Source organism: Perca fluviatilis, chromosome 16 (assembly GCF_010015445.1).
Source record: "Perca fluviatilis chromosome 16, GENO_Pfluv_1.0, whole genome shotgun sequence".
Lineage (NCBI taxonomy): Eukaryota > Metazoa > Chordata > Actinopteri > Perciformes > Percidae > Perca > Perca fluviatilis.
This window is the reverse complement of record NC_053127.1, coordinates 19,570,982-19,590,886: the sequence shown is the minus strand read 5'-3', so window position 1 is coordinate 19,590,886 and position 19,905 is coordinate 19,570,982. Positions and strand designations below refer to the sequence as shown.

Genomic DNA, 19,905 nt, shown 5'->3' with positions numbered 1-19,905 from the left:
TCCAGATATTTAAAACCTTATTAAAATTGAATACCTTGATTTTAACTTCAATAATAAGGATACTACTCTAAAATGCCTGATTTTAATACAAGTGGGCACTATATCACAGTATTAAATCCGATATGAAACATATATAGAATCTATATATGATTCTATATATGTTACATTGTGTTGTAAAATGTAACGTTATGACTCATTACCATGCATAAACCCCTCTTTTGATGGCGCATGGTGCGCTCCTTTGTCTTAAAGACTACTTCCACTGAACGGTGCTGGGGGGCACCAAAGTCTGCTCTCCGATCTCCTCTCTCCACTCACTCCCCACTGCCTCCCTCTCCTCTGTCCCCCCTTTTGTGTAGCTACCCGAATAAATTAGCAACCCAACTCGGTTAAGGGAGGAGGAGGAGAGTTGGGGGGCTGGGCCTTGTGGCAGAGGAGTCGGCTTTCAGTCGGTGAGGTGCACGGTGCCGTGAAGCGGCTATGTCTCAGCACATACACACACACACACACACACACCCCTTGCCAGAGTGACTGGATGCTGAGAGAGAGAGAGAAAGAGGAGAGAAACGTTTAACATCAGCGAGAGACCGGGCAGAGCACTGCGGGGCCACAGACGTCCCCTTTCTTCTGCAGACAGCAAAGGAACCGTAGAGCTTTCCAGCTAATTCAAACGCGCTCACCTGACACGGGAACCGAGACGCAAAAAGACCCTTCACTGGAGGAGTAAACCAAACCTGGCGGTCTACCGGATTAGAAAATCTGTGGAATTGGCTCAACTGTCATTTGTGGGGGATATTATGTAAAAAAACGAGAAGAAAAAAAGCCCAGTACAGCTGGCCAGCATAGCTCCATTCAAGATTTTGTTCTGGTGGATTGTCTGTCGTTGAGGGGGAATTGGAAACCCGTTTGCATACTAATCAGTTTTGGAGGGGATATCCAGAGTGCACATCCAGAGCTGCGGAGTGGGTCAGATGCATGTAAGTACCATCTGCTTTATTATCAACCTCTGTGTTCACAAATGCATCTGATCAGTAGGAGATACAGGTAGAGAAATTGGCCCTTCTGGTTCCCCATATAGAAGGGTGCACCCTGCATCTGCACCTTGCATGCAGGAGCTGGTAGCTGGTCTATGTTGGGAGACCAGAGGGACTACAGTAGTATTATACAAGATCAGTGGATTCTGGTGATGCTGCATAGCCTCATATTGATTATTGATTACCATTCATAGCCAAACCAGCTAAATAGCCAGGTTGGAAACAGAGAAAAGAATGGAGCCTTTTTTTAAATGTATACTAAACATGAAAGGGAGGTCTATTCTAGTAGGCCAGTAGGCTCATTTTGTCTTATGGAACTATTTGATGACTGTAAATGGTTTCCTCATCTGGGTTTCCAACTTAGAGCGAATACACTTTGTTTTGGAGGGAGGACAGAACCGCTTAAAGGGAAACACCATACAGTGCACAAAGTGATTCATACAGCATACTCTGGACTAATTCCTGGCGAGACCAACTAATGTGACAGTGTGATTCATGAAGACTGTGAGGCGTCACTAGTGGATACAATTTGAAGTACTGTTGTGTGCCTTTGAGCAAGGCACTTAGACCATATGCTACAGCAGGGCCTTCTCTGCTGATGGTGGTGTAGGTTTCCATTTTCTGTATGATTATGAAAACAGAACCCAAACATTGCAGGGGGACTAGCTCAGCAGAGACCAGAGACCGCATACATTAAACATACAAAAATAAGAAGTCAAAGAGGACTTTTTAGTAGAGGATAGTTTTAATATATCCAGCAAATACATTTTGACACGGTTGTATTTTTTTCAAACATCAAGTGTATTTATAGCAGCCAGTTCTGTCTATATATGTTTACATGGCCAAAAGCTAAAAATGGGAACCCAGGGGCATATTTAAGTACCTAACCACAATAGTTATCCCAGTCATATCTGGTGTCTGCTGGCATCCACAGCTACTGGTTTTCTGCTGAGGAGGGATACGGATCTTTGCATTATTACACTATCTACTTACATGGTCTCATGTGCTCCAGCTCTGCAGCATACTGGCCTCAGCCTCAGGTCTGCATACAACCAGTAAGAGTTTGGTTTCTTGCAGAGTGATGAGGCGTGCAGCAAGACATTTTCTAACAGGAACCATATGGATATCTGTTGGTGCGGCTGCAACTGAGTAGAGCTTATGTTTGTACAAACAACTTCTAATCACTCACATCAGCTGCTTAGAGTAGCTCATATACAGGAGCAAGACTTTACAATTGTGTCAATTAATACATTTCTAGAGAATTTAGTTCTATCTTGATTCTTGAAGTCATAATGTAGATTTTTAGAGGATACAATTATGAAAAGAGGAATTCCAAGTTTGAGCCTAGACCACCATTTAATGATGGTATGGCAGCTGAGGTGTCCACCTTGACCCCTGACCTCCCTGTAAAAGATGTATTTATTCATCCTCCTTTATTTATCAAGAGGAGCTGTGATGATTCACATTATTGCCATTACTACCTGAGTTTTTTTTAACACTGTCTATAACAAGTGTGCCAAGGTAGAGACGTCTCTTTATTCGGTTCAGTGTCAAGTCTTTTTGTAGAGCTTATCAACAAAATAAACAGTCTGCTGTTTACCTTGCACTTCATGTGGTTCAGTGCATCTGAATGGATGAGCATGATACACACTCTGCCAGGTTTAGGGGGATTCTCATCAGGGCTGTGTTCAAAATACATACACTCAGCATCTGCTCAAAGACTTTATATTACAATTTCTGGGGGAGGTGACTGAATAGTAGCCATAACACTCCAACCCCCCATTCCTTTCATTGTATATCGCATTATTGGGGGTGTATGTTGGCAGCAACGTGGCATCAAACTTGGCTTGGTTTCTTCATCTTATTCTACTACTTGTATTTTGAAAATGCTACATCTAAATAATGCTGGCATGCTAGCAAATATAGTTAAATCTCTGTTTTGAACTTTTCTTCAATTTTGCCTTTTTTTCAAGTTAAATATAATACCACCACCCACAGTCTTTAGGGTCTTTTTTGTTTACTCTAATGGTATTACTTTAGGGAATGTCCAAGCTGAGGCTTTATTCTTCTGCTCTGCAAGTCTCAAGTAATCTTGAGAGTTTACTTTAAACTCTGGAGATATACAGTGTAATTAAATTGTGCATCCACCACCCACATTGACACTGAAATCCTACTTGTACTGTATACACTGTTGTCCTCTTTGTGGCTCCCACAAAACCTAAGAACAAAATGTGGTCTTTTTCAGTGAAGTTTAATTATGTGCATGATTTTATACTATAAAACCTTTCTCATAAAGTCTAAAACTTGAATTGTTGATTAAGAAAATACAAAAACACCACTCGTAAAATATTGCAGAGAAAACTGCAGAGAGTGAAGGCTTTGGTGTAAAATCTGCTTCAGCTCATCAACCCAAATTATGGAGTGCTGCCAACAGAGAAAAAGAAAAAAACAGAAAGCATCTTCCCACCCAAATGTTGCAGCTCAAACAAAAATCTGTCTAATTGTATCCTAGAATTGTTTTTTCCTGGGTTTTGTTTTTTGTGCATGGGAAATCAGCATCTGATTACAAATATCGGAAAGTGACTCAGAGACTCCCTCTTACTCTCACCCTCTTTTTTTTCCCACACACCCTCTCACCCTCTCTCTCTCACACACACACACACACACACACACACACACACACACACACACACACACACACACACACACACACACACACACACACACACACACACACACACACACACGCACAACATGCACTCCGACCTCCGCAAGCCTCGATGATATTCCTCCATTCCCCATACCCCAACAAACCAGATCCTAACTCTCAACACCACATGCTTTAAATGCTAAATTAACACCTTAAAATGAAGCAAGGCAAAATAACCATTTGTCCTCACAAGTATAGAAAATACAACACACACTCACCACAATGTTGAATGGGTAGCAGATGACAGCCACCCAAAAATCTAAAGATTCTTTTCCCCTTCCCTGGCTCCACAAGTAGCTAGTGGAATTATTTACCCTCCATCTTTCACTCACTGGGGTTTGTGTTGGTGTCTTTATTTACCTCGCAGACCAGTCTTAGACATAACATAAACCAAAGACTCAATATTGAGGGGATTTCATGTAATTTATGTTTAGTAGGCAGCATGTGAACTATAACCAGTGTTAAGCTGCAGTATTGCGTGATGGAGTAGCTTTGGTTTCCTGGAAAACCACTTCTGTTTGCATCATCCATCCACATGAGGACCAGGCAGTTATTAATAGCTTTAGTAGTGGAGTCAGAAAATAAGATTCCCATTGATAAGGAATCCCCTTTGCTGATTGCTCCACATTTCATTAACTTTAACCTCAGGGCCTCTTGGTTGCCATGGCAGCTACAATCGCCAAGTCTGCCATCTTGCTGTGATTATGATCGTGAAATTTAATTACACCATTGTAAAATTTGAGCTGCGTGTGTGCTTACATGCAGAGAAAGTGCTTCCATAAATCACATTGAAATTAAAATGCGTCTGTATTGTGTGGGTTTCAATGACCTTACTTTAAGTATATCAATGCATTGGTGGAATTTCTTCAATAAGTTTTAAAAATTAAACAAATATAAAGGCATCAGTTTGTAATTTCATATTTTGATTAGATTAGATTAGATTAGATTTTTTTATTGATCCCAAAAAAATGGGAAATAATGGTGTTGCAGCAGCAAAAATATCAGACACACAGCACACATACAGAGTATGATTAAATAATAGGAAACAATATACATTAGATAATAATTGAATACTACACAAGCAATATTTAAAATATATACAATTTGGAAGTAAAATGTACAACTGATTTAACAGATATAGATAAAGTTAATGTACAATTTGGGGAGTAAAAATGTACAACTGTTTCCCTAGTAAAGATAGGATGTAGATAAACCTATTGTGCAAGGTTGTGCAAGGTGTTGGCTTTTTTAGCTTTGACCTTTAACATATTCCAAGTTTCTTAGCGGGTACCATCCTTGCTTGTTTCATTTTTCCTTTATGCTGCTAGAACTTCAGGAGATAATGTTTGTATTATGAGGTACAAGTTCATACTTTGCAATGTGTGGCTGTTGAAACATGTTCATATTAAATAAAGTCTGGCAAAAGGAATCAAACCCTGATACATAATCATCCTGAGTCATACCTTATTTTAGCTCAGACTGAGGCTTATTTGTGTTCTGTAGTCTGTCCCCTGGGGAAATACAGATCTTACCTTCCTACTTACAGTATGAAGGCCCATCTATCTGCTGCTCTGGAGAAGATATTAGTGTATGACTGCCTCAACCAATCAAAGGAAATGACTGGTCTCTCCTGTCAGATGCAGAGCGATTGACTAGCTGGAGTTTTCAGATGGTGCAATTCCATTTTTGTTTGTTCTGACGCCCAGTTCTAAAGTAATCGTCATTATTCGGTCTTGGTCCCGGCTGTAGGGATCCCGTTAGTGTAATGATCAGGTCAGCTGAATGGAAAGACTACAGACACTGGCTAAATTAAAAAAAGCTTTACAGTGCAGGACAGTATAGATGCTGTCTGCAAACCCATAGGGACTGCTTTTGGACGAGCCCTTTAAAAATACCAAGTTTCAAACGGCTCAACTTGCCACAGTGTAATCTTTAAATTTGACAACAGATGTTGATCCAAACTGGCCAGCGTAACCAGACCAGGCTTTGAGATTCAGATCTGGGATAATCACTGCTTGAAATGGGTTGTTATATTCCTGGAGGAAGCTGCAGATGGAAGTCCTCTAAAGATTGGTGTTGTCTCGAGTTTCCCCACCCTTTGCTTCTCTGCCGTGGGTTGGACTTGAGACACTGGCCCCTGAATGCCAAAGTGTGGCTAGATCATTGGAACTCTGGGTTTCTCATTGTTGCAGTAGATGGATGGAAGAAGTGAGTTGGCTTCTGTGCATGCATGTATGCACGCAAGTGTGTGGCCTTTGAATATACAGTACTTTTACAAAGATATGCCTTTTGATGTGCAACTAATGACTATTTGCATCAGCAATACATCTCTTAACTATTTTGTTTACCAATAAATTAAAGGTCCAATATGTAATATATTTAGTGTAATAAATCCAAAAATGGCCCCAATGCGTCATCAGATATTAAGGAAACATGCTAAGTTGAAATACTATCTTTTCTGACAACAATGCTAATGCCAGTATTTTCTCCTTTTGAAATTTCCGTGACAGAATTTCTGTTTGTGTTTTGGCCTGTGTGTTGTTATCAACTGCCCAGTTTGACAGCCAGGTCGGGTTGCCAGATATACCTGTAGAAACGTAAAAAAACAATTGAGACACAGCCAGTAAAGTGATCCTGATTGTCTCTGGCTAACGCCGCCATGCTAACCCTGTTAACTGCTAACGTTACTGGAGGACCAGACAAGCGGGCCACAGCTGTTTACAACGTATAGCCTGTTCAGCGGCCATAGCCGACAACGAGTTAATTTAAGCCAAGAGAAGGGGGCTGTAAATCGAGAGGACTGTGAGTTTGCAGTGTGTTTAGCGATTGTTGGCGTAATTCTAAGACAATAAAGTGTGTTCAGTCGGGTGGAGAGGACGGCAAAGTAGTGATATTTTTAGTGGTTCTCACCGTAATTCTAAGCCGAGGAAGTGTGTCTGTCTGTCGAGTGGCGAGGACGGCGAGGTTGTTGTGTTTTTAGCAGTTCCTATCGTAATTCTTAGCCGAAAAAGTGTGTCTGTCAGTTGGGTACAGAGCTCCGTGTGAGCACAGGCTTCTATGACTGTCAATATAGCCAGCATCTAACGTTAGCTACTCCGCTGTGCTGTGAAGTAATGTCTGGCTATGTGAGACAAGCTTCTAGCAACATTGTTGTGGATGCTGCGGTCTCAGCCTGGCAACCTCCGTGAACTTCGAGTCTGGGGAGGAGTGGGCGGGGGAGATGACTCTCTCCAGTATTTTGAATTTGTACTGCAGTAACTATTTTAAACACTAGCTGTCAGTATTACGTATTGCACCTTTAACTGTTCAGTTTATGAAATGTCAAAAACCAACAGGTGTGAAAATGTCTTCATTGTTAATAAATGTTCTCGCTATCCACTAATTATTTCATTGATTAGCTTTTTCAGCACTGTATCCTTTCAGATGCCGGAAGAGACATTTCTGCTCGGATCTCTTTATCGATTCTTCCCCATTGAGGAAATGACTGGTGCAGGCATGTGTATGCAGTATATGCACACATGTTTCTGAATAAAGTGATATATTCATTTCATTAGTCACATGAAGAGATAAATGTGGGAATGGCTATGAGCGAAGATGAATGAAATATTGGAACTGCTGTCCATCTGGGTGCATGATGAATGAGAGGTGTCTGAGCTCTCAAGGCGAGCGGGCTGAGCAAAAAGAGGAAGAGAGAGCTTGTCTGTGTAGAGTCTCATGTGTTTTTAATGAAGTAAGCGAGATGATCTGAGCTTCTGGTAACTTCAAACACTTGCACTGAGCTGAGAGCTGCATGTAGGGCACCGCAGCGCAGGTAGTGCAACGTGTTATGCAAGTTAAGGGATTCAGAGGCTGGATGTGTGTGGGTGGTGTGAGACAAAAGGAGGGAAAAAAAGAAAAAGTTGGCTGGAGAAAAGTTTTTTGCTTCGTGAAAATGTTTTATTCTGCGTTGTTTGCCATTGACATTTCTGTCAGAGAATCAAAGTGCTATTGATCAGTCCTGAAGTTAATTTATTCATTTGGAGCCTCAAACCCATCTATCACATCTCTTATGATTTCATCCATTATTAACTGATGAGTATTGATGTCTTTTCAAGTCTGTAGAGCAAATTAAAACAACGACAGACAGACTTAATTCCCAGGCTTACCACAAGACATATAATGGAGTAACATGATACAAAGGCATTCTCTTGGAGAACAGCTGTCGGCACACCACTAACCCGAGAGTTGATGGAGAATTTAATAACTAATAAGCTAAGTCACTGCCCCATATTCTGAGCTAGGGATGAATAATTACAGATTTTGATAGTTTTCCAGATTTGTCAACCAAAGAAGAACCAAATTCCCAGTGTCTCCCAGTAAAAGTAAGCCTGTAGCATTTCTCTTAGGAACATACTGACCTTTGTTAGATTTGATTAATGTTTATGTGTTTTCTGATACAATAACATGACCTGATATGACTTTCTGTCTGGTTTTCTGTTAGGCCATGCCGCTGATTATTTCATTGGGTGGAATGTGGAAAAAGGTTAAAGTGTGTGCTTGCCTATGTGTGTGTGTGAATGTGTGTGTTTCAGTTACAAGATGGATCTTTTTTCCATCCTGTTTTGGCTATCAGCTGAGTGTTTTGTCTTTTAACTTTTCCTCTCTTCGTTCATTAACAAATGCTGGGATTCTTCTGATATAATATTGTGTGTGTGTGTGTGTGTGTGTGTGTTTGTGTGTGTATGTTAATGTTGTCATCACAATGGGACTAAAGTATGTTCATATTGCCACATGTGGGGACTCACCTCCCATATGTCCCCACAGCAGTCCCCACATAAATTTTTTTATAGTTTTAGGTTTTAAATTATGACTGGGCTAAGGTTAGGTTAGGTTAAAGATTAGGTTTAGGATAATTCTACAGAGAATTAAAGTAGCAGGTGTGTGTGGGTATCAGTACTACATGATCATGCACCGATACCAAACAAGTAATTTGTTAAATATTGCAATCGGTTACTGATTTGCATAGCATCATGTTGACATCCGAATGTAATAATTATCATGCACACTGTCTAATTATACTGACTAATAACAACAAAATACCTAAACAGCTAATAAAAACAAGAACTGTGTGTGTGCGATGTACAAGTATGTAGCCAAATGCACAGCCAAATGAAGTAGCCATTAAGTTCTTGTTTGTACATTTTAAAGTCTTTCGCATAACATTGAATATTTCCTGATGTTTACTTACTTCCAGTCAGTGTTCTGTTTTTCATTGCAATGGATTAAATTGGTGTTCTCCTATCAGGTAGAACTTAAAATGCAAGTGTATTTATCTCAGTCATGGACTTGGTTCGGCTCGACAACTTGCCCTTGTGGGATATTAAACATGATCTGATGGGGAGGGGCGATGAGTGATGCTAGATGGCAGCTGCTGCTTCACCTTCAGGGATATCTCGCCATGCCAACCCTTTTTTTTGTACTTTGTTTTGTATTATTATCTCATTTTCTTGACCTCACATTCTTTGAATTTCCACCCACTTTATTCATTTTTCACGAATCATCTCACACACACACACACACACACACACACACACACACACACAACAAAAAACTTACCGCACATTCACTTGGCAATGTGGAATTGAAGGTTGAGGGGTTAGTGAATCACCTCCGGCTGTGTTTTCACTTCATGGCTTCACTGACGGTCCAGAGGTTACATTATTTATGTGGGTGCGTGTGAGGCTGCATGCAAGTGATTCAGCACTCGTTCAGACTATGGTTAACTGTATGTCATGTTTCTGTCTCTGTCACCGTGGCAATGTTTTTCTAAGGAAACCTCATTCAGAATCTTTTCTGCATATCTAGGTCCACTTCCATGTGTTGTTCTCTTTCTCCTTCTTGCCTGTCGGGCAGTAAAATCTAGGACGTTTTGTCACAGGGGACCCAGGCGAAGTTTGTAAGTGTGTGTGACTGTTTTCCAGCTTGACGTCCTCTGTGTGGTTAAATAAACAAATCTGAGTCATCACCCCAGCTTTGTATTGTCATGCTGCTGCTGCAGCAGAGTTTCAGGGTCTTCTGCGGTTCTTTTACCCCAACTAATATCCCCATGGAGTTGAGTAAGAATGTTCGTGGAGAGATGCAAAAACTTAAGTGTAACATGTACAATTATGTTGTAACAGCATAGTGAATTGAGACTGATTTGATAACGTCAATCAGTCATGACTTGTAATAGTGCTACAATAACAATAGAGTCAAATATAGCTCAAGACATTGATAAATTAAGATGAACAATGGCTACGAAGAGCACAAAAATTATTTTATTGAATATCCTAAATAGCACTACCCTTAACATGAGGAAACATAATGTTCAACCAGGGTTGTTTTTTTTATGGCTGAGAATAAAACAAAACTTAACAACAAGTCAGCGCTTTAACCTCATTTCATCGCATCATTTCACATCCAAATGAGAGCATGGAGCCAAACCATGAAAAAATATCTCTCCAAATACCTACAGATTGGAAGACAAATCTTTCACATGCAAGCAACATTCACGTCCTTTATCACAGAAAAATACTTTTGTCTTCTAGATTATTCTTTTCTATTCTACTCTTCAGAATAGAACAAAAACTGCAACATGAAAGCAAAGTGTGGACTCTGTCTGAGTAGGCTCATGGCACATAGGCTCGCTTTTACTGTGAACTGAGAAGTTTCTGCGATGACATGCCTCCCCACCCTCTGCAGCCTTACTGATGTCACTGACATAGACATTTATGTAGGAAATAAGTCATAAAATAAAACTAGAGCAACATTTCATGGACAGAATTAAAAACAAAGGCCTTCACAGAGTTGATGTAAACCAGGAAAAATGTTACAGCTTGGTTCCTCGGTACAACAGTTTGTAATCATTGATATATTTCTAAATTGAATAAGAAAAATGAAGAGAGACATTAAAAGATGATTAAGTAATGATGGATCAACTGGATGTTTTATGTTCCCTTTTACAGTATGTATTTGTGGCTACTAGATTAGTTGTCACTCTGTATCAGATCAACAAATTAAGTTACAGCTCACAGTAACCAAGTAACTGGTCCTCACTTCATCATAATTAATTCAAACTTACTTCTTAGATTCTACAAGTCTCCACTAACCAGATACGTAGGTTGAGTTTTACAGGTTGTGAGAGCTTTTACGGCTGCAGGCTTCCCCTGAGTGAGGTAACCTAATTGTGTGACACAGTCATGAACTCTCTCAATACATAGTAGTATTAATATTGATTGTGCTTTGGTGCAGCATGTGCATGTATATTTCAGTGTGTGTGTGTGTTAATGTTGAGACAGTCTGGCTGTCTGAGGGGCTGGTGCTACGATACTTTAGATTCCATTTTGATCTAGGCAGCTGTGGAAATAAATTAAAACTGATATCCAGTGTTTTTATTTATTTCGTTTTGTTTATTTCACACGTCATCATTGTATCATTAAACACAATTTCAGAAGGTAATCCCAAATAAGCTACTAAAAGCTTTTTGGGGAGGGGGTGGGCCCGTTTAGTGTTGTCTGAATGTAGTCTGGAATGGAGGAAAAGTAAAACTGAAACTGAGGAAACAGGTATATATGTGCATAGAAGGGGATTTAAATACACACACACTCTCACACACACACACACACACACACGATACACACACACACACACACACACACACACACACACACACACACACACACACACACACACATATGCTCACAGTGCTAGTGACAGCTGGGGTTGGAAACGGGACGTCTATATCCAGAGATCCGAGGAAAGGCGACTCAAGGGGAGACATGGGTCATAGTTGGCGTCCCCCTAAACACACACACAACCCAAATGACATGAAAACTGAGATGCAAAGCATTCCTCCATCTTCTACCCCCACCAGACTCTCAGCACTCCCTTCTCTTCCTCCCTCTTCTCACAAAGCTTTTTACCGCTGCAGCCTGTTTCACCACAACCTGGCCTAACCTTTCATTCTCAGTCATTTAAAGAGTTGCTGTTGCTCTAGCCACCCTGCAATTTAACCATTGCTGAGAACTGTCATACTTTTTTTTTTCATGCTTTCAAATGGCACCAACACTACAACAATCTAGTATCTTAACACCACATCACAGCGCATGCATGACATGGATTGCAAGAAAGATGTTGCATGATGAGAAAATCTGATTTTTGCAGTTGGGGTTTTGAATATGTTAAGACAAGGTTGTATTCAATGTCTGTCTTTATGACAGGAATACTGTATTTCTGATTTTAACTTCTATATTTAATTTTGACAGCCTTTCCCTTTAGTCTTTCCCCTGTCTGACTTTACTGTCATTTACAGGAACTAGCCAATGTTTGTTCTGGTTGACACAGAAGCAGTTGCAGAGCTGAATGAGTGGCTGCCAACTATATACAGGCAATGCCAGACCTCTCAACCGCTGAGGAACTAGCTGAATGCAACTCTGTGCTATTCTACCAAATCACAAGAAACATGGCTGAGATAGAGGCGCTGTGGAGAGGCCGTTTGTTACTTGGAACTTTGTGACTTTGGGTCCTGTTTAGCTTGGCCCACGGGTAGCTATGGCGTGCCCTACTAGATCTGCTAAATCCATTAGAGGGGATGGACGGAGGGAAGTAGGAGGGACGGACATGGGAGGGAGATAGAGATGCCTGTTTAGAATTGGCACTGCATGAGGAAAAGCTATTCCTCACAACTAAGATACGACAGCGCAAACACACTCACGCACATCCTCATACGCATACTGTACTGCTTTAAATGGTCACATCCTATAGAAAACACTTTGGTTTTCTATTATATGGAAACAGCACTTAAGAGTGGAGGCCCATGCATTTGAGGCTTTGAGGCTTGTGCACAGCAGAGGCAGATTATGGGGGTGCAATGCCAGATATAATGCGGCTGAGACTGCATGGAGCCCTCCGGGTCTGCCCTGCCTGTCAATGTGGTCGCACAGAGATGATGTCACTGCTTGCTTGCACATGTGTTGTGCAGGCGTACAATGACACAGATGTACATGCAACCAGACAGACAGGTTCAAACTTGTTCCGTTTTTTGAAACTTTGAATTTAAGGTGTAATTAATACCATAATTTGTGTTAAATACTAAACGCCATTTATCAGAATGCAATAAAGAGTGCCACTAGAGGGAGTGAATCAGGTGTCTTTTCTACTGGCCAACTGTCAAAGCCAGTATCCTTTCAGCATGAGCTTTATTTTAGCCCTTGCTCTCTCCATTCCTCATCAGCTTGTGTTGTCCAGTGTAAACACAAGTGTATTACAGCACATGTCAAAAGGGAGATGATGTCATGCACTGCCTGCTCATTGACAGTGACAGATTGCAGCCGTGCAAACTGTTCATCAATATAACCTTTCACTGACACTCAACTAAAGCAATGAGGGAGAGAGGACGTAAAAGGACACATACGCAATCGCACACTTTGAAATACACCATTCTGACTTTCCTTTTCAATCATAAGTTTCTCCTACACAGCTCAGTGGTCCCTAAAGACAATAAGACAGTCAAGCCAACGCAAACTGTAATCACTCCTCAGAATGTAACTTGTTCTATTGTTTCCTAAATCCAGTCTTTCCATCTCTCTTGTTCTTTTTTTGTCCTCCCTGGTGTTCTCAATGGCTGCATTATGGTACTGTAGGGTACTGTTAGTTCATTTCATCACAGAGAATGAGTTTCTCTCCCAGCAGTAGAAAGGTTTCTTTTTATCATTACACGCCTAATTCTGTCTCTGAGACCTACTCTTTCAACTTCTCTTTTTTGTTCTCTTTTCCTCCTTCGCTTATTCAAGTCCCATAGACACAAAAACTCACAACTACTTTGACGCCCTGCAAACACAACAAAAGAAAGGAGTGTATGCAGACTATGCTCAGCCTCAGATCTGCTTCCCTCTTTGCGTAGGAGTGCAGCAACTGTCCAGAGCAGCTGTCTGGACCAGATGTAGAGGTCAGTGACCATACCAGAGGGGCCACTATCAGTGCCCCTCTCTCTGTCCCAGTGGAGCCATAGACTTTATTAATCTCTCCTCCTCTGAGGCCTCATAAACTACTTCAGAAGGTCAGGGTCAGTAGTAAGACTGCTGGGGTGGATGATTGCATGAGGATTCATTAGATATTGAATAACGTTTTTTATGCTTTATCTGTTATGCACAGTCTAAATAGTCAGGAGCTACACTTAAAGTATTTTCCGGCAGCCTTGAGAAGTACCTGAAAATAAACTAATTATGTTAAGCTCAACTACAAGCAAATACATTTTTAAAAACATTTCTACTGTATGTGACTTTATATTGACACAGTCTACTCCAACTGCTGAGTGCAACCTCACTTTGATCTTCTTATTGTTTATTAGAAATAAACTGCTTTTCATCCTCTTTTTGTATATGGAATGGTAGTCAGTCTACGGCTTTTTTTGGTGCGAGTGTGAATGCTTTAATTCAACGTATGTGCAGATACTGCAGCCGGCAGCAGGCTGGCTTTCTCTCGAGAGGTGGAAGACATTCCTTAGGTTAACTGTCCAGACTATACATGCACTGGGGGAGTGATTGTCTGGGTGAATATGGCTGGCCAGCAACCACCATTGACAACTAACCTCCTGTGTGCTACTAGCCCTTTGCGTGCATCACACATCTATAGTTTTGATGATTTGTACCAAACATTAGCTAATAGAGGCAGGACTTATTCACATTCCAGAGGGTTTAGGTGTTCAATGTAGAAGATTGTTAAAGCAGCACCCCTCTGGTCTGTGTGATAAATGAGTTAGGTTAGGGCTTGATGGTCCTCCTCATTGCAGGATGTTTTGAAGAGTTATATGCTCAATAAATCTTTCCCTTTAAATATGAGAGGGACATGCATAAACAATTGCTCTCATTTTGAACATAATCTAAATATCTGTAGACCTCATCAAGGGCTAAAATTAGCATCTATCTCATGAGAATTTACATTGACCATGCAGGTTAAATTTGTATTTCCAGATTTTAATGACCGTGTGCAAAAGGTATGTGTGTCAAACCTGGGTCAAATACCATTTGCAAATAATTATTGGTATTTGTTTTAACTTGCTGGAAGTACCAGATGGTGAGTTAGCTGCAGGATAGCTCGGACACTGTCAAGTGAGTTTTAGATAGCCTTTTAAATTCTTGTGATTGCCTTTCTTGCAGTCAAGCCAAATCACACTTCTGGCACACCAGGAATATAAAGAATTGTTGGCAAAAAGTGTTTGACCCTGGACTGATGCATGCCTTTGTGGATAGTTACAGTATGTGTATCTGTTAATGATTAGATCCAGCCAATGACTGATAAGATTGATATAACATTAGAATGAGGAGGATATTACCTTCATGGATATGTGGATGATTTAGCGTTTGGGGAACAAAGAGGCTAAGCTTACGGTCTTAAATGACTGCTTTTCCCCATAAAGCCCCTGCTGAAAAAAAAGCTATAGACTTACTAACTTTCACATGCATTCCATGTATTTGTAAGTGTGTGTGTTGTGTGTGTGTGTGTGTGTGTGTGTGTGTGTGTGTGCGTGTGTGTGTGTGTGTGTGTCAGCATTCGCTATCATGAAATAAAAATCTTACAAAGGATCATGGTGCCCATTTCAGTGTCTTTAATGGGTTTTCTCTTGGGTTTTCAGGGACAGCTCTGGACACTTTAAAATGTTCTCACCCAGTGAATAAAATGTGTTATCCTTCAGATAAATATAGTTTATGATTCTGTCCTCAATGGAGTTCAAGCCAATATGGATCCTGGACACATTTAGACTTCCATTTTCATGCTCTTTCAAATCCTCCTGATCCAGCTGAAGAGTTCTTTCCAAAATGTTATATATGTCTATTTAATGGGGGAAAAAAGCTGAAATTCCTCATGCTGTGTCTTTAATATAGGTTCTGGGTTGTAAAAGTGTTAGCACGTTGTCATGCAAGGATTTAAGATACAAACTCCATTTCTTGGTCACAATTTGTTTTCATTTGTGCTTAGGGAGCAAGTGAATTTTCAAGATGTTTTCAAATAGAGAATGAAGAGCTGAAAAAAACTGTTTAATTGCTCAATAATTCACACATCATAAACGTTGTAGAAATACAATTTTTCTCTGGCTGATATTTTTCTCTTTCTCCCAGGTGTAGCAGATCCCAGCCATGCCTATAACAAGCAAAGGGTCAAGACGGAGGGCTTGGGTCAGTGGACCCTGTATGTGTTCAAGTCTCTGGCGATGGAAGCCTCTCTTTTATTTCTGCATCATCCTTGTTCTTGTTCAGCCTACAACTGTCCTCGGAGCACTGGAGCTCCAGCTGGATGAAGAGCAGCCGGCAGGGACCATTGTTGGTGACATTAGCGCTGGGCTACCGCCTGGTGAAACCGGGGGTCTTTACTTCATCTCGGACCATGAGAGCACAGGCGTAAGCAACGATCTCAACATCGACGAAACCACAGGCATCATTACCACTGCACGCCGTCTGGACCGTGAGCAAAGGGACCACTATAGCTTTATTGCCGTGACAATGACGGGAGTCACTGTTGAAGTGTCGATCACTGTCAACGACATCAACGACCATGCACCTGTGTTCCCCAAAAAGAAAGCTGTTCTTAAGATCCCTGAGCACACAGCAGTGGGGACTAGGTTTTCCCTCGAGCCTGCAACGGATGCGGACAAGGACCAGCTGACCACCCAAGGCTACGCTATTCCAGAGGGCAACGTAGGCCAGGCGTTCAGACTGGAAACCAAGAGAGCTGCTAACAAGGTGCTGTATCTAGACCTGGTGGTCAATGGACTCCTGGACAGGGAGAAGCGCTCATTTTACACCCTGGTCGTCGAGGCCTTTGATGGGGGCTCACCCAGACGGATGGGATCCATGACCCTGGAAGTGACTGTGACCGACATCAATGATCATGCGCCGGTCTTTAATCAGAGCAGATACCACGCTATTATCTCTGAAAGTCTCCAACAAGGCAGCAGCATCCTACAGGTTAGCGCAAGACTTGCCAGTGTTCAGATAGTGACTTAATACTGCAGTAATAGTTCTTGCTTCTGTAAATCCAGATTTTCTAGGGTCATTTTAATTTCAGTATTTGACTTTCTTATCATTTCAGGTGTTTGCAACAGATGAGGATGAGGGCGATAATGGTCTGGTCCTTTATGAAATCAACCGGCGTCAGAGTGATCCTGACCGCACCTTTGTCATAGATATCAAGTCTGGGGTCATCACTCTGAATAGGCCCCTGGATTTTGAACTGAAGAGGGTCCATGAACTGGTGGTCCAGGCCAGGGATAACGCCAGCCAGCCTGAGGTAATTGCATGCATGGTTATTCTAAACAGTGTGTTAAAGAGCTGTGCTTTTAACAATAACAGGTTATATATTGTTTTATATAAATTTGTATTCCTGAAGTGTCATTGCTACTAGGGCTGCACGATATGAGGAAATTATGCGATATGGGATAACGTTGAAATTGCGATAATGATATTAGTTGCGATAAATAAACACGTATTAAGGTGTACTCAGTTCTGCTGCTTTGAGTATTATAAGATACAACAAATTGCTTGTTGAATTTAAAACAAATGAAAGGAAATCATTTCCAAAAAAATTTTATTGAACAAATTGAACATTGACTTGCATTTAAAAGGCACCACTAAAAAAGAATTACAATTATTAATGATTTTAATGTGCAGTTTTCTGCTGATCTAACACAACAAATCTCTCTCTTTTGCGATGTCACAGCCTTTCGCGATGTGTTTATTGCGCCAGTTGATATTGCAATGATGATAAAAAATATTATATGTAAATTGTGCAGCCCTAATTGTTACCCAGATATCTGTACATTAATTATTTAATCCAACACTGAAAATGTCCCTTTTTTAAAAAAATAAGAAATTATGTTGAGCAATAAGTAATATGAAACATGCACATTTTCTCAGGTGACCAATGCGTTTGTGACCATTCATGTCCGTGACTACAACGACAACCAGCCAACCATGACCATCATCTTCCTCAGTGAGGACGGCTCTCCCAGGATCTCCGAAGGGGCCCAACCAGGCCAGTACGTAGCTCGAATATCTGTCACAGACCCAGACTATGGAGAATACGCCAACGTGAATGTGTCCCTTGAGGGGGGTGATGGGAAGTTTGCTCTCACAACCAAGGACAGCATCATCTACCTGATATATGTTGACCAGGTCTTGGACAGAGAGGAACGGGATACGTATGACCTGAGGGTTATGGCCACAGACTCCGGCACGCCTCCGCTCAGGGCGGAGTCATCTTTCACCATTCAGGTGACTGATGTCAATGACAACCCCCCTCTGTTCGACCAGCAGGCCTACAGACAGACTATTCCTGAGGTTGTCTATCCTGGTTCCTTTGTACTCCAAGTTACTGCCAGGGACAAGGACCAGGGCCCAAATGGGGACGTCCGATATAGCCTACTTAAGGTTAAAAACTCTCACTCTGATTGGTTTTCCATCGACCCGGTCACAGGGATCATTACCACAGCGATGGCTCTGGATTTCGAATCAGAGCCAGCACCTAGTGTGACCGTTGTTGCGACGGATAGCGGCCGCCCGCCATTGTCGTCCACAGCAAAGGTGGACGTTGTGCTGCAGGATGTTAATGATAACACACCTGTCTTCTCCAGCAATTTCTACAATGCCTCCATCAAGGAGAACACCCCAGCTGGGACCTGCTTCTTAGAGGTAAGAGAAACCCTGAAGAAGTTTTCTTTGCAGCCTTTTTTCCCTCCCAATCTTCTTTTATCCAGCTCTCTTTCACTCTACTCTTCTTTAGTTTGTAGGAGACCTACCGTTTGTAATTATGTTGGTTCTCAATCTTGCACTGTGTTGGCCACAACACTATTGTCCCACTTTTGCAGCCAAAACCAAATATTCACTGTCTCCCTTGTTCTCTCATCTCTTTATTCATGTCTTTTTACTCACACCCTCCCTTTAAGCTCTCTTTGATTACTCCCCTGGCAAAAGCCAGATTTATGCATCAATATAAATGAGTCTGGAAATCAAAGTCATGTCTGAAGTAAAAAGCAGTCTCAAAGTCCTCTTTCAAAGAAGATGGTGCACTTGGAAGCATTGTGATGTGATTCATAAAACCTGGGCTATGAGAGCAGAAGCAAAGCCATTCAACTTGTTCATTTCGGGATAAAAGACATTTATAAAGGAACGAGAAAGGAGAAACGGAGAGAGAAAAGCAGGGAGGCAGATTTCACCTGCATTCCTGAATCTACAGTGAGTGAGAGTGAGTGAGATTTACTTTGTGCTGGTATGTCCTCTCTCTCACCTCAAATGGTTGCCATGGTAACCAAGCCATCAGCGTAGTGTGAGCTCTCGTTGTCTCGCTGCAGCATGGCTGTCTTGCTTTTATCTTGATTCTAGCAGCTCTTCTATATAAGGAGGACCTCTCCCGAAAATTAGAAAAAAAGGATGACTGGCTGTTTTTCTTCCAGCAAGGTCTTAACTTGGCATTATGCACCGTTTAGACCAACTGTTTGGTTTTACCCTTTGGCCGTAAAGCGGATGCAAAGAAAAAGAAGCATTTCTGTTTCTCAGCATTTTTAAGAAAGCCTGCTGCTAGAACTTAAAAGTGCAGTGTCTCTTATAAAAGGCTTTGACCCCTAATCATACCAACCGAACTGGAATTAGATAAATACTAGTAGTCTAATTTCACATTCTTGCAGGTTCATTTAACATGTATTTGGAAAGGATGGCTGGTTGGTATTCTGTGGAAACTGGCATATGAGCCTGCTCCTTAGGGAAGACATGAGGTGAAGAAGTAAGGGAATGTAATGAAGAAGAGTGATATGAGATGCAAATGCAATAAAAAGCAGGAATAAAGTTGGATTGGCCGGTGGAAGGATTGAGAAAAGAAAAAAGCGATGTGGTATAAATACAGCCTTAAAGTGATTTATTTCTAAGGTGTCTTTACAATCACAGATACAGCCCCTCCGTCGCTGAATTATTGAACCCTGTAATTTCCTCCTAATTAGGCTGCACTGTTGAATTATTATATCCCTCAACCAACTAAATGAACCCCCTGGACTTTTATTCTAGTTGTTGCAACAGTTGTAATCAAATGTTAGTAATTTTTCTAATCCTAGCCGGCAGTTATTCTGGCAGTAGGTGCAGACGTAATCCCATGCTGGTT

General features: G+C 41.3%; 1 protein-coding gene across 1 annotated transcript in view; it reads left to right on the top strand.

The window, feature by feature from the left end:
- The first annotated feature begins 436 nt into the window (after positions 1 to 436).
- The window catches only part of LOC120544038 (protocadherin-16-like), an 85,202-nt gene continuing 65,733 nt past the window's right edge, over positions 437 to 19,905 (top strand). Inside the window, exons 1-4 of the mRNA XM_039777550.1 lie at positions 437 to 977; positions 15,879 to 16,724; positions 16,849 to 17,046; positions 17,673 to 18,446. Of these exons, the coding sequence (XP_039633484.1) occupies positions 15,897 to 16,724; positions 16,849 to 17,046; positions 17,673 to 18,446 (1,800 nt within the window). The 5' untranslated portion in view covers positions 437 to 977; positions 15,879 to 15,896. The remainder of the gene's footprint in view (positions 978 to 15,878; positions 16,725 to 16,848; positions 17,047 to 17,672; positions 18,447 to 19,905) is intronic.